This window comes from Aquarana catesbeiana, linkage group LG01, assembly GCF_042186555.1.
Source record: "Aquarana catesbeiana isolate 2022-GZ linkage group LG01, ASM4218655v1, whole genome shotgun sequence".
NCBI lineage: Eukaryota > Metazoa > Chordata > Amphibia > Anura > Ranidae > Aquarana > Aquarana catesbeiana.
The window spans coordinates 272,793,996-272,820,168 of NC_133324.1; the positions used below are offsets into that span (position 1 = coordinate 272,793,996).

Below are 26,173 nucleotides of genomic sequence, written 5' to 3' on the forward strand. Positions count from 1 at the left end.
AAGCTAATAAAAGGGTCTGGAAGATATTATTTATAAAAAAAGTTGCGAGCACTGAACTTATTCTCTCTGGAGAAGGAGACGCTTGAGAGGGGATATGATTTAAATTTACAAATACCATACTGGCGACCCCACAATAGGGACAAAACTTTTTTGTGGAAGGAAGTTTAATAAGACGTGGCCACTCACTAAAATTAGAAGAAAAGAGGTTTAAACTTAAACTACATAGAGGGTTCTTTACTGTAAGAGCGGCAAGGATGCGGAATTTCCTTCCGCGGGCTGTGGTTTCAGCGGGGGGCATCGATAGTTTAAAAAACTATTAGATTAGCACCTGAACGACCACAACATACAGGGATATATAATGTATTACTGACATAATCACACACATAGGTTGGACTTGATGGACTTGTGTCTTTTTTCAACCTCACCTACTATGCAACTATGTAACCAAGGCGCTCCACAGTGGGCAGCATTGGGAACAGGTTACATGTTCCACCCCAAAAACGGGTGGAACATGTAACATGTTCCCAAGGGTGAACTTATCCTTTAAAGTAGGAACATCTAAAAACCACTATAAAAAGTATTCTGGGAAGCCAAAGTCTATTTTATAGAAGCACCTCACCTCCAGCTCATCGCCGTCTTTAGGCTTCTCATCAGCGGTCTGCTTTATAAAATCAGGAATAAGGATTTCTAATGTAGCCCGAGCTGAAACAAGATTACACCAAACTGTTTACGGAAATCTGCACTAAAGCATGTATTATGGACAATTTAGGAAATGTTCAATGGACCTTACCAGCTTTATTCTTTGCCAGTTTTTTGCTGCTTGCTGTCCCACTACCATAGGTTACACCATCTATAATTACAGATGCTCCAAAAGGCTCACTTGGGTTCTCTGTATAATATTTTTTAAAAGCAAAAATTAAACACAAAATCAAATCAACCACATACATATGTATAAAACCTTTACTAAAATTAAGTAAATAAAATTGCCAACCTCAGGGGGCTGAACAAAAAAAAAAAAAAAAAAAAAAAAAAAAAAAAAAAAAAAAACACAACGAAGCGCTATAAGGTGGAGCCTCTGCACTAACAATCTGATGTTAGTTCAGCGATCTTCCCTGCTGAGCTATTGTGTTCTGACACCAGAACACACCAGTCCGCGCTCTCAGCCATTGGCTCTCTTTTAAAGCATTTTGATGCATTTCTTGTTCTAGACGATAAAAAGAAAAAAAAAAACACAAACACACACCACATGAAAAAACTTAAGGCTCAACGAAAGAGAGGCTTAAGAGAGAAGTATGGGGTTTTTTTTATAAATCATACTTGTGCATCAGACCGATGATGCAGCTGTCCCGCAGTGTCTCTGCACTGAGAACCGAGCCACTGAACACCTCTGATGGCTCAGTTCTCTCAGCTCCCCGAGCAGAGAGATGCTGCCTGTCATCTCTCCTGCTCTGATCCTCCACTCTTATTGGAGCGCTGAACTGTGGAGGGGCGGGGAGCGTCTGTCTCAGCGGCTCGCTGAAACTGGCATCAGTCAAGGCAGCTGGCGGATCCAGACTTCAGAAGTTGGAATGAGGCGCTGCCTCGACTGATAGCAGTGACGTCAGCGGAGAGTGGACTACAGACCGCTCTCCGCTGAAAACGGGTCACAGGAGTACATAACGAACTGCACTCCTGTGACCCTTATCAGAAACCCAGCCTAAAAAGCTAAAGCTGAACATCTCCTTTAAGCATTGTACACATGGGCCGAATGTCGGGCTACAACGGACAGTTTAAAAAAAAAAAAAAAAAAAAAACAGCCGACATTCGGCCTGTGTGCATGGAAGCTGGTTGCTTGGCCAGCTTTTATCAGACGAGCATGCTGGAAAACCAGCAGCCGACCAGCTCCCGATCAGCACTCTCAGTGAATGGCTGAGAGCGCTGACCGGAGTGTTCTGGCGGGGGGCCATCCCCTTGTAAGAACGCAATAGCTCAGCAGGGAAGATAGCTGTACTAAGGTTGGATCGTTCGTACACCTGCTCCGACCTGAGCTGTCAGGTTTTGTTCATTTAACTCGCTGGGTTGAACAAAAAAAAAAAAAAACAAAAAAACAAAAAAAAAAAAAAAAAAACACACACCTAAAAAAATAAAAATAAAGTTGTCAACACAAAATCCAAGTAGAAAAAAACAAAGATATACACATTTAAGTGTGATGTTTACTTCAATAGAGCTCAAGCAAATCATATTTCATTACTACTGCCTAACAGTCTTGAGTAGCGAATGGTACTTTTGAAAAAAAAAAAAAAAGTTTAAAATGAAAAACCATTACAGTAACAAAAACATATGGAAAAACATTGAGTGGGTATATTTGCTCAGCAGAAGATTCCAGAATCCTTCTTGCAACAGTCATTTCAGGCTGAACACCCAAGCCTTTTCATGGACTTTATTAGGAAAACGTTTTAATGATGGAAGCATATGAACTTTTACCTATTCTGAAAATACTAGTTGATTGGTTACAGTACTAATCTTATTATTTAAGGGAATAAGTATACACCTCAAGAATCCCGATTTCACTGGAAGCATGCTTGTCCTTCAAAAGGGAAACAGATGTATTTGATTCATGAAAGCATAATTAAAAGACCAGACTTTTTTTTTTGGACAGTAGAGATCGATTAGAACACCTGTCCATTTTTATTGCCGTTTGTGCCTCTGTTGAGGAGATTCACCCTCTCTATTTGTTCTGTTTGCCATGATCACAGAAAGTAAAAAAAAAAACCCACACACATTTGTCCCCAGAAATGTAAGGGGAGAAATCTTCTAATGGGGGACACCAGTTCTGGTGACCTGGGAGTCCCCAAAGTATTCCCTTTTGTCTTTAGTTTAGCTTTAAAGCAGAAAGAAGTGTAGTCAACTCACGTTTGTAAAATAAAAGTAGAGCAGACAATATACTTCTCCCAGAACAAATAAGTTATCCATAGTTCCAAGAGAGGTTTGGGAACCCCTTTACAAATTTCTGAAATGTGACCCAATTTCAGCTACACATCAACAAACACAATCTGCTGATATCTGGAGCACAAAAACAATGGTACTCTTTTCAGGGTTTGTTGAACACTCTTCAAAACTTCTCCAGGCTGGAAACAAAAAAAAAAAAAAAAACAAAAAAAAACCACCACCACCATATATTTAGGAACTGAAGGAAACTCCTTCAGCAGCGATAACCTCTGAAAAAGTAGCTAGCCACATTCAACTGAACATGAAATGTTGAAAATATTTGACTATTAAGCAGTAGGAAAAAATGTCCAAAAGAAGCAGCTTGGATAAGCAGTAAAACATTTTTTAAACACGCACAAGTCCAGTTGAATTCAACCACTACTACTAGCTATGCCATGATCTGGATAAATGAGAGGCTTAAAAGGCAACCTCTAAACATATCCTGTACTTTAAAGTGTTACTAAACCCAGGACCCTGCATTCACTATATCTGGTCTCCCACAGTACATGGAAACACAATAGTTTTAGTAAATATAAACTGCTAAATACCTTTTCTCATCAGCAGTATATAGCAGTCTTGTGACTTCTATCAGTGTCTGGTTAAAGCTTGTAGGAGGAGTTTCCATTATCCTCTGACTGTCCCTATAAGGCTGCAGGACACCTGACCCTTTGTCTGGACAGTACTAATTGGCCCTGTGATGACCGCATGCAATCTCTCAAGATAAAAAAACAAAAAAAAAAAAAAACAAACACACACTCTAGTTGTACACACCAAACGGGGCAGGTATATAGGGACTACAAAGGCTCCATCTTATCAGGAGATGGATTGGGGACTGTGGAAGAAGGGGAGGATCAGAGTTGACAGGATCAAACAGCCTTTTTACACAATGCAATGGATTAACCCCTTAGGCTCAACAGTGAGCATAACAAGCATGCTTTACTGCATATACACACTGATTTTACTGTTGTGGGTTTAGTAACACTTTAAGAGCTTGCTTAATCTATATCTCCTAAAAAAAAAAAAAAAAAAAAAAAAATTTTTTCTCCAGGGATCCACAACGGTGATTGTGACTTAGCCTTGCTAGAATATTAATTTCCTGCTTTAAAAGCCAGTCTGGTTATTTAATTGTGTTTGGGTGATGAAAACAAGGAAAAATGGCAGCTGTGCAGCTTATAATGTGGGGCTACAAAAATAAATAAATAAAAACAAACAAAACAAAAACCCAAAAACACAGGAAAAATAGCAGCTGACAAACCACGTCATCATCCCTCTGCCAATCGGGGACCAATGGTCATACCAATTCCTTTAGCGTAAGCACCTCAGTCACCCCACTGCATCTAAACATTTGCAGCTGTTGCAGTTGATCCAGAAACATGTCAAACATGTCATCAGGCTCTGCATGCACTCAATGGCTGACTAGAAAACTACAAGTATTCTAAAATATGCAACTTGTCACCTAGTCAGCAGTTTATACTAGATCAATGTGGAAAAACAGCACAGCTCACATGAAAAAAAAGACTAGAAAAAAAAGCATCCTTCCTAGAGGAAAAAAAAAAAAAAAAAAAAGAGAGAAGAGATTTTAGCCCCTCAGACTTTTTTTTGCACAGGTGGCAATACATGAACAACATAAAAACACACATTTACATTCCTTACCACATTCAAAAAAATTGTAAACAGGGCGAACTTTAAGGACTCTCTGCATATATTCATGGAGAATGCAGACTTCAGACTTCCCATTAGGATTGATAACAAATTCTAGGAGACAAAAGATAGTGGTTAGTTGCAAAAAAAACTAAATAAAAGTCAAACAGGTTTAAAAACCTCAGAACATTAAAATAGGATTTTTTTTAAAACAGCTTACCTGTAAAATCCTTTTCTTTCGAAGGTCATCACGGGACACAGAGCCACAGTAATTACTGATGGGTTATATAGGCATCACTGGTGATTGGACACTGGCACACCCTATCAGGAAGTTCAACCCCCTATATAATCCCTCCCCCTTGCAGGGATACCTCAGTTTTGTAGCCAAGCAATATAGTGTATTAGAAGAGGGGCGGGACCTCTGTGTCCCGAGATGTCCTTCGAAAGAAAAGGATTTTACAGGTAAGCCGTTTTAAAAAATCCTATTTTCTTTCTCGAACATCACGGGACACAGAGCCACAGTAATTACTGATGGGATGTCCCAGAGCAATGCTACCTGAGGGGGGGGGAACCACGACCAAGTAGGGTGCAATCAGACCTGAGGACCCTGTACCGCTGCCTGCAGCACACTATGCCCAAAGGCGATAGCCTCATGCCTTCTCACATCCACCTGATAGAATCTGGTGAATGTATGAACTGAAGACCAGGTTGCGGCCTTGCAGATTTAAGCCATAGAGGCCCGGTGATGCACTGCCCAAGAAGCACCAATAGCCCTTGTGGAATGTGCCCTGATCTGAAACGGAGGAATCTTCTGTTTCAAAACCGTAAGCTTGAATGATCAACTGTCGAATCCATTTAGAAATGGTAGCTTTTGACGCTGCCTGTCCTCTATTGGGACCCTCTGGCAGCACAAACAAAACACCCGTCTTGCGGATCTGAGTAGTTGCCCCTAGATAGGCCTTAACTGCTCTTACTACATCCAACGAATGTAGAGATCTCTCTTCCGGAGAACAGGGATCTGGAAAAAAGGAAGGTAGAACAATGTCTTGGTTTAAATGAAAATCAGAAACCACCTTCGGTAAAAAACTAGGATGAGGGCGTAGTACCACTCTATCCTTGTGTATAATCAAATAAGGCTCCTTACAGGAAAGAGCTGCTAATTCTGATACTCTTCTAGCAGAAGAGATGGCCACCAGAAAAATTAATTTCCTTGTCAACAAGACCAAAGGAATCTGACTTATTGGTTCAAAAGGCCGTTTCTGTAACACAGCCAGGACCAAATTCAAGTCCCAGGGGTTTAGGGGCGCTTTAACCGGAGGATTAAGACGCATCACCCCCTGCATAAAGTTTCGGACCAAGGAATGCGAAGCAAGTGGCCGCTGAAATAATACTGATAAAGCAGAGACCTGGCCCTTGATGGTACTCAAGGCCAGCTTCATCTCTAATCCCATCTGTAGAAAATCAAGGATTCTACCTATGACATATTTCCTGGGATGCCAACCTCTGGATTCACACCAGGTTATATAAGCCTTCCAGACTCTGATAAATCATCCTGGAAGCTGGCTTCCTTGCATTAATCAAGGTAGATATGACAGGACCTGAGAGCCCACGACTCTTCAGAACGTGGGTCTCAATAGCCAAACCGTCAAATTTAGCGTTTGTAAGGCAGGATGGAACACTGGACCTTGAGATAACAGGTCTGGGCGTTCCGGTAGTGTCCACGGGGAACCTACCGTCATCCTTACTATTTCTGCATACCAAGTCCTTCTGGGCCAAGCGGGGGCCACCAGAAGTACTGACTTCCTTTCCTGCCTGATCCTGCGAAGGAGTCGTGGTAGTAGCAGAATAGGCGGGAATGCGTAAATCAGTGAGAACCGATGCCACGGAATCACCAACGCATCCGTCCCGCATGCAAGAGGATCTTTTGTCCTTGCCACAAATCTGTCTATCTTTTTGTTGAAACGGGATGCAAAGAGATCTACATCTGGAACCCCCCATCTTTGGCATATGGCCCAAAAGACGTCGGGATGCAGAGACCATTCCCCTGGAAGTAACTGCTGGCGACTTAGATAGTCCGCCTGCCAATTCTCTATTCCCGGGATGAAAACTGCCGATATGCATGGCACATGCATTTCTGCCCAGACTAAGATCTGGTTCACCTCTTTTTGAGCAGCTCGGCTCCGGGTGCCTCCCTGATGATTGACATAAGCCACTGCTGTGGCATTGTCGGACTGGATCCTGACAGGACAACCCTGTAGCCTGATAGTCCAGGCCTTTAGAGCTAGATGTATCGCCCGGATCTCCAGAATGTTGATGGGTAAGGTCCTCTCTGTCTTGGACCATACCCCTTGGACCGCAGCCTGTTCCAGAACTGCTCCCCAACCTGACAGACTGGCATCTGTTGTTACCACCGTCCAGGTAACCGGTAGAAAGGATTTCCCCTTCTGCAGGTTTTCGGGTATGAGCCACCAATTGAGGCTCTGACGCACCGCATGCGACAGGTGCATCGGAAAGTCTAATGCCTGAACCTTCTTGTTCCAGGTCGACAGAATACTGTGTTGCAGCATTCTTGAGTGAAACTGAGCATAGGGAACTGCTTCGAATGAAGACACCATCTTCCCTAGTAGCCTCATACAAAGGCGGACTGAGGGACCCTTCTTGGTCCTTACTGTCAGAATCAGCTCTCTCAAAGCAGTGATCTTTGCCTGGGGTAGAAATATTTTCTCCTGGCTTGTATCTATAATCAGACCTAAATACTCCAGTCTTCTTACTGGTTTTAGGAAAGACTTTTCTAAGTTGAGGATCCAACCCAGGTGTTCTAGATACCTGACTGTGGTCCTCAAGTTTCCATTCAAAGAGGCTACCGACCGGTCTATCAAGAGCAGGTCGTCTAGGTATGCTATGACAGCTATACCCTGAGCCCTTAATCTGGCCAGAGGAGGACCCAAGATCTTTGTGAACACTCGAGGTGCAGTGGCTATCCCGAAAGGCAGAGCCACAAACTGGAAATGGCGCCCTCCTACCTCGAAGCGCAGAAACTTCTGATGAGCAGGAAAAATGGGCACATGCAGATATGCATCTCTGATGTCTATTGATGCCAGAAATTCTCCTCCCTGCAGGGTGGGAACTACTGTTCGAATTGATTCCATGCGGAAGGATTGAATCCTTAGGAATCGGTTCAGATCCCTTAAGTCCAAAATGGGCCTGACATCCCCATTTGGCTTTTGGACTGTAAAAAGGTTGGAATAGAAGCCCAATCCCTGGTCCTTTGCGGGAACTATCATAATGACCTCCTGCGACAAAAGTCGCTCTAACGCTAGAAAGAGCGACTGCTTCTTCTCTGGGTCTCTGGGAACATTTGATCTGAGGAACCGAGGAGAAGGGAATTCCTGAAACTCCAGCTTGTACCCTAAGGTTACCGTGGAGACTACCCATCTGTCCTGGAAGTCCTCGTGCCAGAGCTCTGAGAACTGTCGCAGTCTTCCCCCCACTCGAGTGAGCGGGGGCGCCCCCTCATGCAGAGGTCTTAGTGTTTTGCCTAGTAGGCTTCTTTCCCCAGGACTTCTTTTGTCCCTGGGGTTGACTCTTGTCTCTGGACCCCGATGGAGGCGGCCGTCGAGACTGCCTGGAGGCTGAAGCCCCCCGGCGCTGGGGAAAGAGTCCGTTTGAAAGAGGGACGCTTACTCTTCTTCTTGACAGGTAAGAGAGTGCTTTTCCCACAAGAGATTCTCTTGATATAGTTATCCAAGTCCTCTCCAAACAACCTTGCACCACGAAATGGAAACCCAGCCAGTAGCTTCTTACATGGTGCTTCGGCTGACCAATCTTTCAACCATAGGATTCTACGTATATGCACCAACCCCAGTGAAAGACGGGAGGTTTGCACGATAGAATCTCTAATAGCGTCAACCACAAAGCATAAGGCCGCTGGAAGGTTAGCAAACCCCTGGGCCTGCTGTTCAGGTAATACTTTGATGACCTGCTTAACATGGTCTCTTAAGTATTGACAGACTCCAATCGCTGCTACTGCAGGTTGGGCCACTGATCCTGCTAAGGAGAAAACATCCTTCAATAGGGATTCCATCCTCTTATCTACAGGATCCCTGAGCATCTGAGCATTGTCTACAGGACAAGTCAGGCTATTATTTACGGAGGAAATGGCGGCATCAATAGCCGGTATTCCCCACATTTTAATAAACTTTTCTTCCATCGGATAAAGTGTTGAAAACTTTCTCGGCGGAAAAAAACGTTTGTCTGAGTGATCCCACTCAGAATAAATGAGCTTTTCAAGTAAAGTATGAACAGGAAAAGCATGTGCTGCTTGGAAAGGTTTCAGTGACCCCAAAGCAGAAGAGGATTCCTTAGCAGTTTCAGGTATGGGCAACTTAAATGTGGAGCGGACCAATCCAGTGAGGATCTGCACTAAGACTTTCTCCTCTTGGGAAGTCGCAGAGGGTCCCTCTCCACCTGATTCCCCCGAAGAGGAATCATCCGTCCCATCCCGATCCTCTAAAAGGGATTCATCTCCTTTATCCCAGAGCTCCTCTGTCTGAGGGTCTTGGGGAACAGAGGAAAGCCTAGTGCGTTTTCTTCCACTGAGTGAAGACGTAATCACGGCCATTAATCTTTCCTCTAGACCATTAATGGTTGAGGAAAAAACCTCTTGTGTAATATATACAGGGGCTGAAGTGCCAGAGGCAGGTGTAGCCCCTGACCCCGATGGCTCTCCCCGGCTAGCCGTCCCTGGCCCATCTTTAGGGGGGGGGGATGCTGCCGACAGGGGGCCCTCAGAACCTGAACGAGATCCCCTAGTGTCTCTGGTTCCTGGGGTGCTTGAACCTCTTCTACCCATAGTGCAAAGCAACAAGGTGTGAGGTATACAAATGAACACTGCCCGCTGAGCGATGTAGTCTGGCTAAAAGCCTTGCTACCCAATGCTCAGTCTGGTGTTACTTCAGTAAATGCTGCCTAGGAGAATGCCTGTGTCCCACCTTACATGCGACCATCAGCTCTGTGTCTCTCAGAAGGCTGAGTGCACCTGTACAGAGTGCCTTTAATAGCCTGCAGCTGGCCTGAGTGGGAGTCTAAGCACTCTGTGCTGACGTCCCGCCCCCTCCTCTACCGCGCCCCCCCCCCCCCCCCTCGAGTTTTGAAAAAAACGAGCGCTTCCCGCACTGCCGACTCTCCTGTCATGCTTCTGGAGAAAGGCTGGGGATATGGGGGGGGAGGAGGGAGGCTGGTAACAAGATCTGCCTGAATGGCTATCTTCACAGATGGTGGCCATTAGGCCGCAGAGCCCGGGTGGTATAACCACTTTCTAGACCCCTGTGGCCCTTCTCTAGCCTGGGGGGGAACATTCAAACATGAGAAATCCCCCCTTCCACCTTACCTGTTTGCAGCCTGCTTGAGACGCTGGGACATAATCAGCGATTACAACACCTGAGACAGAGTCAGCATGTGCAGGTTTGTGCTCTTGGCAGCCCCCGGTGGTCACAATAGGCATAGCATGCATTTACCTTAAAGGAGAAAAGCCACTAGAACTCAAAAATTCTGTGGAATCTCCTCTTACCTTATCCAGCCGCAGGGTGCTGTTTACACAGACCCAATCTTCACCTCTCACGGTGGGCTCCGTTTGAAAAAAACGTCAGAGACTGGGGCCCCCATCAGTAGGGGGATCCAACAGTTCTGGGACCGTAAAGAACCTCGCCAGAAATTAGGAAGTTTAAAGCCATTTTCTGATCTGCGGGGTCCAGCTCTCTAAAAAGAGAAGCATTACGGGTAAAACCTCGTTTCTTCGGACACGAGGCCCGGGTACCATTCAATTCGGCCATGAAAAGACACTTTGAATGGATCCGGTTCGCCTGGCTTGCCCCAGTATAGGATCTTAGGATATTCCCTTTGGAGCTCAGCACAGGACATCTTTACACGTCCATCACCTAAGACACTGGCGTAAAAACTGAGGTATCCCTGCAAGGGGGAGGGATTATATAGGGGGTTGAACTTCCTGATAGGGTGTGCCAGTGTCCAATCACCAGTGATACCTATATAACCCATCAGTAATTACTGTGGCTGTGTCCCGTGATGTTCGAGAAAGAAAGAATATTTTTATAAAACTGCGATAAACTAATTTGCCACCAGCATTAACTGTGCAGGATTGGTGACAGCTGGATACATTTTAAAGAAAATTAAAAACAATTACCTAATCATATTTGTTTAGTCAAGTACAGACTTAAGATTGTGAGAATTGTGTTAAATCGGAGTTCCAGCCTTTTTTTACCCCCCTAAAAATCACCCCCACGATGGTTGCATCTTACATAATATACTCTGGCATATGTAGTAAAGGTAGTCTTTTTTTGTTCGATAGTTCTTCAAATTACTCACTGTCACTTCCTTAGCAAGCATTCTCCCATCTTCAGCGTGGGAATCTGAAGCCCGCTCATAGCTCTTTCTGGGATATAGTGTTGTTGGCTACCCAGCATGCGCCTCCCGATCATGCACATGCGCACAAAGCGCAGCGCATTCATTGTATTGTGGAGGCTGCCCATTGACTCCTGGGATTAAATGACCCTTATATCCCAGGAGTCAGTGGGCGGTCAGATATGACATACCTCGCCACAGCAAAGTACAGTGGAAGTGCACCTGTCTTGACAAAAAAAAAAAAAAATAAGCTTTGAAAAAACAAACAAATTTTGACGATTAATGGCAGGCAATGTGATCAGCAACACGGGGGGAGGAGAGTTTCAAAAATTGGGTGGAACTCCGCTTTAAATACATGCACTCTTGGATTAAACAAACCTTTCTTTGTTGGTGCATCTTGAACAGCCAAAGTTATAAGTTTCTGATTGGCAGGTAAAATTGGTCTTTCAGATTCTGCTAACTTGCGTTTTACGTCTCGGTTAAACTGCCTTCTTTCTGCCCATGTCCTGAATTTCTTAACAGTAACCTGTTCAAAATCAAATCTTTTCTCCAAGTAGCTTCGGAAATCTTCAAGGTCTGATATAGAATAAGAAAACATTTAAGAATATAAATGGAAAGATCACTTTATTTAATCTCTTGACATTGTATATTTCAGTAAGACATCACAGTAAAATACCAATAGAAGGAGAAATTTTTTTTTCACTTCACAGGCAATGGGGCATCAATGACTACTTTATTTTGTGAAGGGAGAAAACAGAAATAGAAATTACTAATAGAAGCATAAGCAATCTTATTAACATGGCGCAAAGACCCATAAAAAGCACAGCAGGTCTTACAACGTTTATTCAAACTTTAAAAATTCAATAAGCTGTTAACATACAGAAAAGGGTGGAGGGCAGAGTTGTGGAAAAAAAAAAAACTAACTTTGTTCACATTCGGTATACTGAACCTTGTGTAAACAAACAATGAAAAAATATTGTATGTAGGGATATTAAAAAAATCATCAACCAGAACGCTAGTTTTTTTTTTATAGCAGGGCACATAAACACGAGCAACGTCGCAACGGGAAAAAAAAAAAAAAAAAAGGCCCCTAATGGGAGACCAATGGGACGAGACACAGTCTGCCAAGACTTTACAAAATGGGTAACCTTGCTGATCTGCTTTACAGTAGATGCAGGAGAGACCGTGGTGACCGGATTCATTTACAATGATGCCCAAAGTTACATCTTTACTGAAAGAGGGCAGTGGATACACCTAATGAAGCATTTCAAACGAATGTTCTGATGGACTCCAAGGCCCCTTTCACACGGGGCTTTCCGTATACGGACTCCGCTTGTTCAGCCGGGGATCGATCCGTTGATCCCTGCTGAGCCAGCAGATGACAGGTCAGTCTCTGCTCACTGTGGAGAGACAGACTGGTTAGAGCTCCGCTCTTCTCTATGAGGGGTCGGATGAAAACGGACCGCCTGTCTATTTTCATCCGATAGACGGATGGAAAATAGGATTTCCATCCGTCTGAATTTAGCGGAGAGGAGTGGATGTCAGCGGACATGTCACTGCTGACATCAGGCGCTCCACAAACCTGCTTGGAGTGTCCGTTTAGGTCCGCCTAAAAAACTGACAGGCGACCTGAACGGTCTGTCCGTGTGAAAGGGGCACTAAATGTTTTCGATTGGGTATTCTAAGTGAGGTGGTACCTGAGGAGTACACAAGGGAGGCGTTAGCGCTACCAGACCAGTAAACAAATTCTACAGTCTGCGCAAATTTGAGAAACCGCAGGTGCAATGGCCTGACACACCGAGTCTAAGTCCAAGGGAACTTACAGAAATTAGATTGTTGCAATGCCCAGTTGACGTTAATGCAGCATTAACATACTTTATTCTACTTTTGTTTTTGTTTACTATTGCTTACAATGACGAGACGGTAACAAAAGCAATTGCTCTTGTTGCCTTATGAGGAGTTTATGAGTAATCTCCATTAGCAACTAAGAATATTTGTATCTAGATATATATATTTGGATAAGAAATAATAGTCGTGTGTATGTGACAGGGTTTCAGTAAAGGGGTAATTTAGCTAGATGTAAATATGTGACAGGATTTGGCTGAAAAGAGCTAATGCATTTAACAGCTACTTGTAGTCTGATGTTAGTTGCTGTGGAATGCTGCAATTTGAAAAACATGATTGGTGGGCGAGGATCACTTCGTGCTTATCAGTAGGTAGCATGGAAAGCACGAAAGAAAATATCTGCCTCTAGGTATGGGCTGAAAAAGATGAAGATGAAGATGAAAAAAAAAAAAAAAAGAGCCAAAAAAAAGTTGGGAGGGAGAGGGAAGGAAAAAAAAAAAAAAATAGCCGCCTCTCCCAGGACTAAGGTGACGGGGGGGGGGGGGGGGGAATAGGGGCTTGGGTGTTATTGTATGTGTAAGGTACAGTAGAGAGGAAGAGGTGGGGGCAGAAAGTTGGTCTACAGGTAGATCGGGTGGTGTCCTATGCTGAGTTTGGGGTTCCGATCTTTGGGATTATAGCTTGAAAAAAGTGTTAGTTCACCTTTTCAGAAAAGAAATGTGCCAGTGCTGACCAATCAGAAGTGCTCCGATTTGTCCTGGAAGCCCTAAAGAATGAAGAGGGAGAAGAGAGGGGATTTTAAAACCCCAGACTGCTACACCCACTGCGTGAGCACAGAGAGCACCAACCCTGGGTGAGAAGTACAGTGGGGAAGGGGGTTGTTAAACTTTTCAGAAATAATTGAACAAAATATGAACACTTGAAACTAGGGTTGCACCGATACAAGCCATTTTCTCAAGTATCGGTACTCGTGAAAATGCTCCGATACTGGAAACTGATATCGGAAGTGACGTCGCTTGGGAGTGGACTGCCTTATCCTCCCCTCAGGACAGTGCCATGTCCACCTACTCCTCCCAGTGGCATCGCTAGGTGCAGGCCCCCCATCCTAACAGCCCACAAGCCTCGTCTCCTTGCACACCTCCCTCCTCCAGCTCTGACTCCCAGCCACACAGAGTGCAGGATCCAGGCTCTCCCTGGCTGGATGCTGAGGCAGAGAACAGGGGGCTCTGTATGAAGACACTGTACGGGTGGTATCCTGTTGTACTGAGCAGCGGTCAGTAAATGCCTGCAATCTGACGGTCTCCTGTACCATGCCTGCAGTCACTTCTGCCTGTTGCCTCCTCCTTCCCTCTACCAGCAGTCACCTCTGCCCCCATGTCTCCCAATAACCCCAATATCCCCATCCACTTCCCCCTCTGCAATCACAGCCTTTTCCATCCCAACTTCCCTATTTCACCCCACCCTCAACTACCCTGCCGTCACCCAACTCCCGAACAACAACCCCTGCCACCTCCCAAACCACCCCTTTTCCTAGGCGATAGGCATCAGTAATTGGTATCACCAAGTACCTGCAAAAAAGTCATCGGTACTCGTACTTGGTGTTAAAAAAACGGTATCAGTGCATCCCTACTTGAAACTTGTTTTCACACCTTATGCATTGATCATTCAAATTTAAGATTTAACTGTTTGATAAAGCTTCTCATGATTTTTCTTTTCTTCTAAATTGTGATAATGGACCTCAATAGGTTCTAGCACCCACACTATTTAGAGTAACTTCACCAAATATGTAGTAATGTGTCAATACTTCTGCAGCCCCAGACGCAATTCGAGCACATGCCAGATGTGAATCTGGCAATTCAATTTGGTGTTTGATAGCACCCTCATTCAACCAGCTGGTAGTTCTTCTAGGTATTATATTTGTGGAGCATTTAGTCACCGTTGACAAATTTTCATCTCATTCCAAGCTAATGTTTTAAAGTGTCATTTTTATAGAAAAAAAAAAAAAATATCAGACTTTACAAACATGTTGTTATACTTACCTGCTCTGTTGCAGTGGATTTGCACAGAGCAGCCCAGATCCTCCTCTTCTCGGAAGCCTCTTCTGTGCTCCTGGTCCATCCCTCGTGTCGAGTGCTAGCAGGACGTCAAAAAAAAAAAAAAAAAAAGTCTTGCAAGCAGCTTCTTTGCAGCGCTGTAGGAGCGGTGAATACACCGCTCCTAAAGTGCCCCTGCCCATTGAAATGAATGGGCAGCGCCGCCGAACCGCCAGCAAAACGTCACTTTGCGGGCGGTTTTAACCGTTGTTCGTCCGCTAGCAGGGGTTAAAAGCGCCCCGCTAGCGGTCAAAAAGCTCTGCAAAAACAGTAAAGCGCCACTAAAAAATAGCGGCGCTTTACTGCCGACGCCCGGGCGCCGGCAGTGTGAAAGTCCCCTAAGTGTAAACAGACTGGAGGAAGTGAGGTCATCTCTCCTTGTGGAGTCTTTGATTCCAGTGAGAGGAGAGAGAATGTCTTACCGCAAGTTGCACAACACTACACTAACACCAGTACACATAGGAACACTTGCCACCCCACGTCCCCCCCCCCCAGTTAACTCCTTCCCTCCCTGTCAGTGTCATCAATTGCAGTTTTCAGATTTTACACTGATCACTGCATTGGCGTAATTTGTGACTGTAATAAGTGTTAGGTCTAGGGTACCCCCCTAATAAAGGTTTTACCCCTTGATCGCCCCCCAGTTATCCCTTTCAGCCCGTCGCCAGTGTCATAAGATCTTTTTTCTGATCGCCGTATTTGTGTCACGGGTGACGCTAGTTAGCTGAGTAATTTCATTGTCAGTTTTTTATAGCATCAGGTACCCCCATATATTACCCAATAAAAGGTTTTAACCCCCTGAATGCCCCCTAGTTAACACTTTCACACCCTGTCACCAGTGATCACTGTATTAGTGTTACGGGTGACGCTGGTTAGTTTTTTATAGCGCCAGGGCACCCGCAGTATATTATCCAATAAAGGTTTAACACCCGATCGCCCGGCAGGTGATATTATATAGGTTTTAGTCAGTCAGGGTCTGCGTCGCCCCAGGCAGTGCCAGATTAGTGCCAGTAGCTCTAACACCCACGCACACACAATACACCTCCCTTAGTAGTATAGCATCTGAACGGATAGATGTCTGATCAGAACTAGATCAGCATCCCCAATAGTTTAGCGTTCCCAAAAACGCAGCTTTAGCGGAATCAGCCCAGATACCTGCTAGCACCTGCGTTTAGCCCCTCCGCCCAGCCCAGTACAGTATCAAATCGACACAACACAAATAACTACAGCGTTCGCAGAATCAGGTCTAATCCCTGCGAACACTAACAGTTTTTTTGGTAGAGTTTGAATCAGTCGCTGACAGTCAGGAACTCTTTTTCCTGTGAGTCTCACTAGTGTACCAGTAATTTTAGAAACCAAAACGTGTATTAAAAAAAAAAAAAAAATTTATATCAAATCGATCGAAGGTACACTAGTGAAGAGGCCTACACGTTTCCGAGCATGACAGATCGTGAAGAGGAAGTCACTCATCTGTCCGATTAAGGCTCAGACTATGAACCAGTAGACAGCAGCAGCACCCTGACAGATCGCTCTGACGACGGAGTTGTGGTCCCTGCCAAGGTCAGGCGTACCCGACCCTGTTCTGCTGCTGTTATACAAGAACCGCAGGGCTCTCATATGGAGCAGAGAGCCAGAACTAGTGCGGCTCATCCTTCTGGTGAACTGGCAAACACCAGCGGCCTCGTAGTCAAACCAGCACTGCAGTATCACGTGGTGACGTGGCAAGTCCCATAAGTGCAGTTCAAGCTGGTGAGGTGGCTAGCACAACTAGTGTCCTGCAGCCACCAAGAAGACAAACACAGGCCCGTCGAGCCATAGTGCCCTTCCTACTGCATTCGCCAATCCTAATTGGGAGCCCACCAATACTGCAGCACCCGTACGTCTGCCATTCACTGGCCAACCCGTAATTCAGGTGGAAACAGTTAATTTTACATCACTTGATTTTTATTTGCGGTTTTTCATGGAAGATCTCTATAGATCTATTGTGGACCAAAGCAATTTGTATGCTGGTCAATTCATCGCCGCTAATCCCCATTTGACCCTTGCCAGAGAATGGAAACCTATTACGGTTTCCGAATTTAAGACCTTTCTGGGCCTATCCCTCCTCATGGGCATAACTAAAAAGAGCGAGTTGCGGTCATATTTGTCCACTGACCCAATTCACCATATGCCCTTGTTCTCTGCCTCCATGGCCAGGGCACGATACAAGCAGATCTTGCGGTTCAGGCACTTCAATGATAATGAAATCTGTCATCCTCGGGGTGACCCTGGATACGATCAGCTCTACAAAATTCGGCCCCTCACAAACCACTTCATCCAACAGGTTGCAGCCTTTTTTACGCCCGATCAAGTTGTCTGCATTGATGAGTCCCCGATTACGTTTTCTGGCTGCTTGTCTTTCAAACAGTATCTTCCCAGCAAGCGTGCCAGATATAGGGTCAAGATGTAGAAGCTCTGTGACAGGGCCACAGGCTATACATATAGTTTTATGGTTTACGAGGGAAGCGATAGTCACGTAGAGACGGAGAACCGACAAGATTACATAGGGAGCGCTGGTAAGATTGTGTGGGACTTGGCATCGGAATGTTTTTGTTCTGTCCTCCCTTCACGCAGACATGACGGTCCAAATTCCTACGGTGACTGTTGTTGTGGAGAAACCCCTCTGTGTCCACAAATATAACCTTAATATGGAAGGGGTGGACCTCAATGACCAGTTGTTGGCGCTGTACCTAGTTGCCTGTAAGGCCAGACACTGGTGCAAAATAGTATCTGTATATATACTTCAATTGGCTCTGCTGAATGCTTATGTGCTATACAAAGCATCAGGACGAACTGGATCCTTCCTTAGATTCCAGGAAGAGATCATCACAGCCCTTCTGTTTCCAGATGGTGTTGTGGCCCAACTTCCCAATCCAAATGCAGTAAGCCGGCTGCATGAGAGGCATTTTCCGTATGTCCTCTCTGGTACCCCTACCCAACGAGCCCCCCAAAGAAAATGTGTCTGTAGAAAGCGCGGATACAGGCGTGAAACCCGCTATTATGGTCCTTCCTGTCCTGACCATCCTGGTCTTCGCATTGGTGAATGTTTTGAACGCTACCACACACTAGTGGAGTATTAGCATAGGGTACAGCACTGCACAGACTAGGACACACTTTCACAGGGTCTCCCAAGATGCCATCGCATTTTGAGAGACCCGAACCTGTAACTGAACCATTACCACTACAAGAGTTAGTTACAAATAAAAAGTGTATAAAAAAAAAAAAAGTTGTTGTTTTATTGTTCTGCTCTTTTTACAGTATTCTACAATGTTATTGTTACTATGTTTTATCATGTTTGCTTTTCAGGTATGGAATTCTTTTATACTGTGTTTTATTGTTAACCATCATTTGCTTAGCAGGTACGCCATTCAGCTGCAGCACTGATTTATTTATCTCGACAGCAACAGCGTTTGCTCCCACGATACGTAAATCAGGGACTCCAGCTCTGTAGGAGGCGATTTCACCACCACAGAAAAAAAAAAAAAAAAAAAAAAAAAAGGAAGGTGCATGTATGCCCTTCATTAGAAGTGGGTGGATGAAGGGCGGTATTCTAATGGTGAGCATACCCACCGATCAATCTCTTTTTTCGGTCAGCCCACAGGCTTCATAAAAAAAAACCAAAAAAAAAAAAAAAAACAACATTACAATGTATGCCCAACAAGGACCAGCGATGTACTGGTATGTTGCTGGACTTTGAGTGGTTATACCAGAATGATGCCTGCAGGTTTAGGTATCATTCTTTTCAGCCAGCGGTCGGCTTCAATGTAAAAGCAATCCTAGCAGCTAATTGGCCTCTAGACTGCTTTTACAAGCAGTGGGAGGGAACGCTTCCATGGTTTTCTCGGGCTCTCCTGTCCCAACAGGGAACCCAAGAATGCAGCCGGTGGTTCCGCCAGCTGACCATAGAGCTGATCAGAGACCAGAACGGCTCCAATCATCTCTATGGCCCAAGAAACTGGAAGCTACAAGCATTTTATGAGGTTTCGCCAGATATAAACCGCGCCATTGGGAAATTGGCAAAGCTTTTTACACTGATCTTGGTGGGGTGGTCAGATGCTTTGAGGGCAGAGGAGAGACCTAGGACCTTTTTTTTGTTTTTAAAAATTGGGAAGGAGTACCCGTCACTACCTGCTATAATAGGGGAAACCATGCATCTGAGGTATCAACGCGAAGGTCAGATCGAGGGCAGTAATTTTATCAGTAGACCTCCTCTGTAAATCTAAAATGGTAACCTGTAAAGGCTTTTAAAAATGTATGTAGTTTGTCGCCGCTGCACATTTGTGCGCAATTTTAAAGCATGTTGTGTTTGGTATCCATGTACTCGGCATAAGATCATCTTTTTTATTGCATCAAACATTTGGGCAATATAGTGTGTTTTAGTGCAATGAAATAAAAAAAAAAAAAAAAAAAAAAGTGTGTTTTCTCCAAACAAATTGATTTTTTTTTTTCCCCCCATGTAAACAAAAAGTGTCAGAAAGGGCTTTGTCTTCAAGTGGTTAGAAGAGGAGTGGGTGATGTGCGACATAAGCTTCTAAATGTTGTGCATAAAATGCCAGGACAGTTCAACCCCCCCTCCCCCCAAATTACCCCTTTTTGGAAAATAGACACACCAAGCTATTTGCGGATAAGCATGTTTAGTCCATGGAATATTTGATATTTTGCCACAAGTTTCAGAAAAATTATAATTTTTTTTTTTTTTTTTTTTTTTTACACAGTTGTCACTAAATGATATATTGTTCAAATATGGCATAGTTATATGTGGAGTTACACCCAAAAATACATTTTGCTGCCTCTCCTGTGTACGGAGATACCACATGTATAGGACTTTTTGGGAGCCTAGCCGTGTACAGGACCCCAAAATCCAATCACCGCCTTCAGGCTTTCTAAAGGCGTAAAATTGTGTTTTTACTCATCACTACCCATCAGTTACAAGAGCCCTGAAATGTCCAGATAGCACAACCCCCCCTCCCCAAATGACCCCATTTTGCAAAGCAGACACCCCAAGGTATTTGCTAAGAGGCATGGTGAGTATTTTGCAGATCTCATTTATTTTTGAAAATGAAGAAAACTTTGACAAAAAGCGAGATCTGCAAAATACTCAATATGCCACTCAGCAAATTGTCATTTCATGGCCTCAAACTGTGAAAGGTAGTGAGGAGTGAAATCACCATTTTACGCCCTTAGAAAGCCTGAAGGCGGTGATTGGTTTTTGGGGTCCTGAACATGGCTAGGCTCCCAAAAAGTCTCACACATGTGGTATCCCCGTACTCAGAAGCAGCAGAATGTATTTTGGGGTGTAATTTCACATATACCCATGGGATGTTTGAGCAATAGATCATTTAGTGACAACTTTGTGCAAAAAAAAAAAAAAAAAAAAAAAAAAAAAAAAAAAAAAAAAAAAAAAATTAATTTTCACCCAACTTGTGGCAAAATATAAAATCTTCAATGGACTCAACATGCCTCATCAAATAGCTTGGGGTGTCTACTTTCCAAAATGGGCTCATTTGGGGGGTGGGAGGGTTGTGCTATCTTCAAAAACTATGATAGGTAGGGAGGAGTGAGGAGGAGGTAGTGATTGGATTTCGGGGTCCCGTATGCAGCTAAGCTCACAAAAAGCCTCACACATGAGGTATCACCGTACTCAGGAGAAGGAGCAGAATGTATTTTGGGGTGTAATTCCACATATAACCATGGCATGTGGAGCAATATATCATTTAGTGGCAACTTTGTGTAATTTTATTTTGTCATTTTTTCAATCACTTGTGACAAAAAAATAAAATGGTCAATGGGCTCAACACATGCCTCTCAGCAATTTCCTTGGGGTGTCTACTTTCCAAAATAGGGTCATTTGGGGGGTTTGTACTGCCCTGTCATTATAGCACCTCAAGAAATGAGATAGGCAGTCAAACTAAAAGCTGCGTAAATTCCAGAAAATGTACCCTAGTTTGTAGACGCTATAACTTTTGCGCAAACCAATAAATACACGCTTATTGACATTTTTTTTAACCGAAAGACATGTGGCTTAATACATTTTGGCCTAAATGTATGACTAAAATGTACTTTTTTTTTTTATAACAAGTAGAAAATATTTTTTTTTTTTTTTCAAAATTTTCAGTCTTTTTCCGTTTATAGTGCAAAAAATAAATAAATAAATAAATAATAATTTGCAGAGGCAATCAAATACCATCAAAAGAAAGCTCTATTTGTGTGAAAAAAAGGACGCAAATTTTGTTTGGGTACAGCATTGCATGACCGCGCAATTACCAGTTAAAGCAGCGCAGTGCCAAATTGTAAAAAGTGCTCTGGTCATTGAGCAGCCAAAGATTCCGGGGCTGAAGTGGTTAAGATAAAAAACCTTCTGACTTTACAACCCTTTTAACTCCCTTTCCCACTCAAACATATGTGCATTGTCTTTGTAATGGAAGTGCAGGTGTTATATAGAGTGAATCTGAGGCCTGCAGAGTAGAGGTTTTTCAGGCAGCACTCTACATATTTTTTTAAGTGTTGGATGAGAATCATTGTGCTCTTGTGTTTGAGTGTTATTACAATTGAAGATATCAGGAGAATGTCCATTGGTGGTAAACCCAAATATCCTTTAACCACTTCCCTACCTGCATATAGACATATGACGTCCACAGATGGGATCTCCCATCCTGGGTGGACGTCATATGACGGCCTCGGGTTCCCGGCCGTCTAGGGGGCACCCGTGCTTCGCCGGGGGCGCGCGATTGCCCGTTAACCGGGCCGGACCATGGATCTGTGTGTGTAAACACACAGATCCACGTCCTGTCAGGTGAGAGGAGAGCGATCGGTGTTCCCAGTACAGCGGAACACTGATCGGTCTCCTCCCCTTGTACGTCCCCGCCCCCTACAGTTAGAAGCATTCCCTAGGAAACACATTTAACCCCTCGTGTCCCCCTAGTGGTTAACCTCTTCACTGCCTGTCACATTTACACAGTAATCAATGCAATTTTATAGCATTGATCGCTGTATAAATGTGAATGGTCCCAAAAATGTGTCAAAAGTGTCCGATGTGTCCGCCATAATGTCGCAGTCACGAAAAAAAAAAAAAAAAAAAACGCGATCACCGCTATTACTAGTAAAAAAAATAAAAAAAAAAAAAAAATGCCATAAATCTATCCCGTATTTTGTAGACGCTATAACTTTTGCGCAAACCAATCAATATACGCTTATTCGATTTTTTTTACCAAAAATATGTAGAAGAATATGTATCAAAACTGAGGAAAAAATTTGTTTTTTAAAAAAAAAATTGGGATATTTATTATAGCAAAAAGTAAAAAATAGTGTTTTTTTCAAAATTGTCGCTCTTTTGTTTATAGCGCAAAAAATAAAAACCGCAGAGGTGATCAAATACCACCAAAAGAAAGCTCTATTTGGGGGAAAAAAAAAAAAACGTCAATTTTGTTTGGGTACAATGTCGCACGACCGCGCAATTGTCGTTTAAAGTGCGACAGCGCTGAAAACTAAAAATTGGTCTGGGAAGAAAGGGGGTGAAAATGCCCTGTATTGAACCGGTTAAGATACTGAAAGATTTTGATTCCAGGTTATGGTTAGAAATTATGCCTTTCTGTGTGAATCATTCTTATGCCATTAAAAATTCGGGAAATGTTTAAAAGAATAGTCAACAACTGAAACAGGTTTTCTGATTACCCTCTATATGGGGGTTGACCGGATGCCTGTCACTAAAAGGTTACAAGGCCAAAATGAACAAGAAGGGACAGCCTCATTAGTAACAATTTTCATTAACAAAAACACTTATTACTGAGGACACTATCTATCTACTTGGTTACAAAAGTGTTACTTCAGAACTGTTAGTTCTTAAAGTGGATGTAAACCCGATTCATGAAATTTGAGCTGGGCACAAATATCTATAGTGTTTTGTTATCTCTCTTCAAAGCCCCAAGTCCTGTAGCTTTCTCCTGCCTGTTCTTCTATTATCAGCATGAGAACTACTGACAAGTTCTCCAACACAGGAGATAAAAGCAGCCAGAGCTTTGTGTTGGGGAGGATGCTATAAAATAGATTAGCAGCGTGCTTAACAATTCAAGAAACAGATCTGAAAGTCTCTACCTATGAGGAGAGGGGCTGTGTGCCATTCCTCCAATCAGCTGTCTTGGCTGTATGCCCAGGCTTCACTGTAGTGCTAGCCAGGAAGAGATCTCCTAACATGATCCGAACTTTCTAAAGAATATATAAAGCTTAAGACAGCAGATATACATGTAAAACTTATGTAGAGAGATAGGATTCATCCCTGTGTATCATCTGGGGCTGTTCACTTTGCTGGGTATATGCGAGAGTTTACATCCACTTTAACCACTTGAGCCCCGGAAGATTTGGCTGCTCAATGACCAGGCAGTTTTTTGCGATACGGCACTGCGTCGCCTTAACTGACAATTGCGCGGTTGTGCAAAACTGTACCCAAACAAAATTTACGTCCTTTTTTTCCCACAAATAAAGCTTATTACAGCTATGACAACTCGCGCAGGGGAGCCAACCTTCCGTAGTATAACTGCGGTGGCTGGTCCGGAAGTTAAAAGGTGTTTTAGTTTTAAAAGAGAAATTTGAGTAGAGTTGGAGTTTAAAACTTGTCCTTGCTACGCGGTAGTGGGGTTGAGGGTGCCGACTGTGGGTTTTCAGATGTAAGCTGGTTGTGCAGCTCCTCGTTCACTTCCACAGACCCCAATCTTTTTAATTTCACTAAAAATAGGGATATATTTTGCATTTATACACAGTAAAATTAACATTAATGTATTTTTTTTAACCTGAAAATTTGCTTTAATATAATCACTAACTGCACTACTATTGTGACAAAAAAAAATAAAATAAATAAATATAAAACTACCACCATTTTATTCTCCAGAATCTCTGCTTTCGGAAAACATACTTGTTTTGGGGTTACAATGGGTAGACCTGAAACTTTTGTTGGGTTTATCTATTCCACCTTCCGGGAGCTTTATTCTCACTTTCAGCAAGAAATAAAGAATGCAGAACACACACACGTCAAAAGTTCTAAACTCCCCACCACCATACAAACCCACAAACTTTTCAACCTTTAAAAATGATGGTGTCATCATTCTTAGCCTTGTAATATTTATTTGGCTCACCAATGGATTCATCTTTGCAAACTTCCACTTTGGCCTTGACTTGTCCAAGAGCTCCTTGTGCGACTTCGCTTGGGCGTTCTCGGCCATCAGGGACAATGCTGTCTGCAGCAGCTGGATCAGCTTCCTCAGAATTGCGCTCTGATTTTTCCCCAACAGACTCTACAGGGCCAGGGACTGGTATTAGTTCATTCTTCTCCTTCTCTTCATTATCCTTCATTCTCTTGTAGTGCAAGCAAGGAATACTGCTTACGGGAGGATCATGTCTCTGGAAGCAAACATTGCACCAGATGGCAAATTAACTATACTCTATTTTTCATAATGCACATCCTAGTTAGATTAGTTACACAGAAGAATACCATACAACCAGTGAGATAAGACACTAGTCACCAATTATCAAAGGGGGTGCCATTACAGACCTTCTGCCAGACTCTGCTCTCAATACACATCATTTGATTGACTGGTTATAAGTATGAAGCCAGCAAAGTTGTGCAAAGCGATAACTTCTGATCTGAATACTTCCAGGTAAGAGACAGTGTCTAAACCACTGAATGAACCTGACAGTCAAAAAAAGCTAGCTCACTGATCACTGAAGCCAGAGAACAGAACGATCAGCCATCTTTGATCGCTTGGTTCTCGGTCTACGAGGCGGCGGGGGACAGATGCACATCTGCCTAGGTGATTATGAATCTTTATTTTTGCTTTTAATTCTCATACTTCTCTTAATCTGGGTTCTGATCTTTGTCCATTTTGATTGGCTAGGCCAGGATGATATTATTCCTGAGGGGAGAGTTCAGTTATCTGGACAGATGCCAATATCGTTCACTGAGCCGTGCATGCACAACTCAATGTACATTGTGATCAGGTAGGCAAGAAAACATAGTATGTCTCTTCTGCATAAAAATCCTGCCTGTTCACAACTATTGTGAGTAAAGTTGCACAAATCTGTGAGATCTGTTTGACAAACTGATTAGGCATTAGTAAAAGGGCATGTGCAGACAGGCTGTAATAGCAAATGCAGTATGCTTTTATCAGTTTGAGATGCTTCTGAGATCACAATTGAGTGTGTTTTTACATAAATCTATCATTAGATTTGAAAGATATAAACACACAAACAAAATAGGCATATGTGAAATTTAGCTGAAACAATCCAATTTTTGTAAATATTACAAAATCAACTGAGGGGAAATACCTTTAATAGGCCAACTGCAGTGAAAATAAAAAGCAAGCTTCCAAGGCACAGAGCCCCCCCCACCTTGAAGCAGATATGCATTTGACATTTACTGTCTGTAAAAGAACATTTTTAAATAGCACATGCACCTGCTTTGTAATAAACAAAAAAGTGCATAAAACAGCTAATAAAGTCCACATTTACAATAACAGAAGTCTAACAATTCATCTAATAGTTAAAAGCAGAAGTTGCTTGAGAACATACTCTGATGCTTCCAGTTCCCAAGAAGTAAGGTCTGGACCAGGTCACCACTCGTGTTTCTCTGTGCAGGTAGACAGGAATGCCAGAATTATGGAATGTCATTATCCATCCTTCAGGCAAGGGCTCAGTTGGAGGACGTCCTCGACCTACATAAAGAAGTTTAAATAAGGAACAAAAAAAAAAAGAAAAATATGGCAAGTGTTAACAGGTCTCATTCACAGGGGTGCTGTGGCCCATACCGCATGAATCACCAATTTGTTTATGGGGCTAGAGCGGCCAGGAGTTGCATACAGGCAGCATATGTGCAAGCCTGTAAAATTAGGATGATCAGCTATGTCTGTACAACAACTACATCCTAGTAGAGTTCCATAGGCTTCCCCCAAGCAGCTCCAGTCATGTAACTGGCCGACTCATGCTGTACAGGCTACAGCACCTCTCTGAATGAGGTCTTAAAACAGTTTACCTTTTTTTTCCCCTTTATCCTGCTGAATACAAACACATGGAAACATGACATTTAAGCAATGGGTATAAACAAAAAAATTTCACTGAACCATTTCTGAATCTTACTGCTTCCTCCTCCTTTGCTATAGGTTGAGAAGCTGCTCAGTTTATTCATTCAG

General features: G+C 43.3%; 1 protein-coding gene across 1 annotated transcript in view; it reads right to left on the reverse strand.

The window, feature by feature from the left end:
- Positions 1–26,173, reverse strand: part of DGCR8 (DGCR8 microprocessor complex subunit) — a 96,086-nt gene that overhangs the window by 38,768 nt on the left and 31,145 nt on the right. Inside the window, exons 4-9 of the mRNA XM_073628692.1 lie at positions 25,557–25,699; positions 24,125–24,389; positions 11,404–11,601; positions 4,621–4,722; positions 791–889; positions 620–702 (exon numbers count right to left, since the gene is read on the reverse strand). Coding sequence (XP_073484793.1) covers positions 620–702; positions 791–889; positions 4,621–4,722; positions 11,404–11,601; positions 24,125–24,389; positions 25,557–25,699 — 890 coding nt within the window. The remainder of the gene's footprint in view (positions 1–619; positions 703–790; positions 890–4,620; positions 4,723–11,403; positions 11,602–24,124; positions 24,390–25,556; positions 25,700–26,173) is intronic.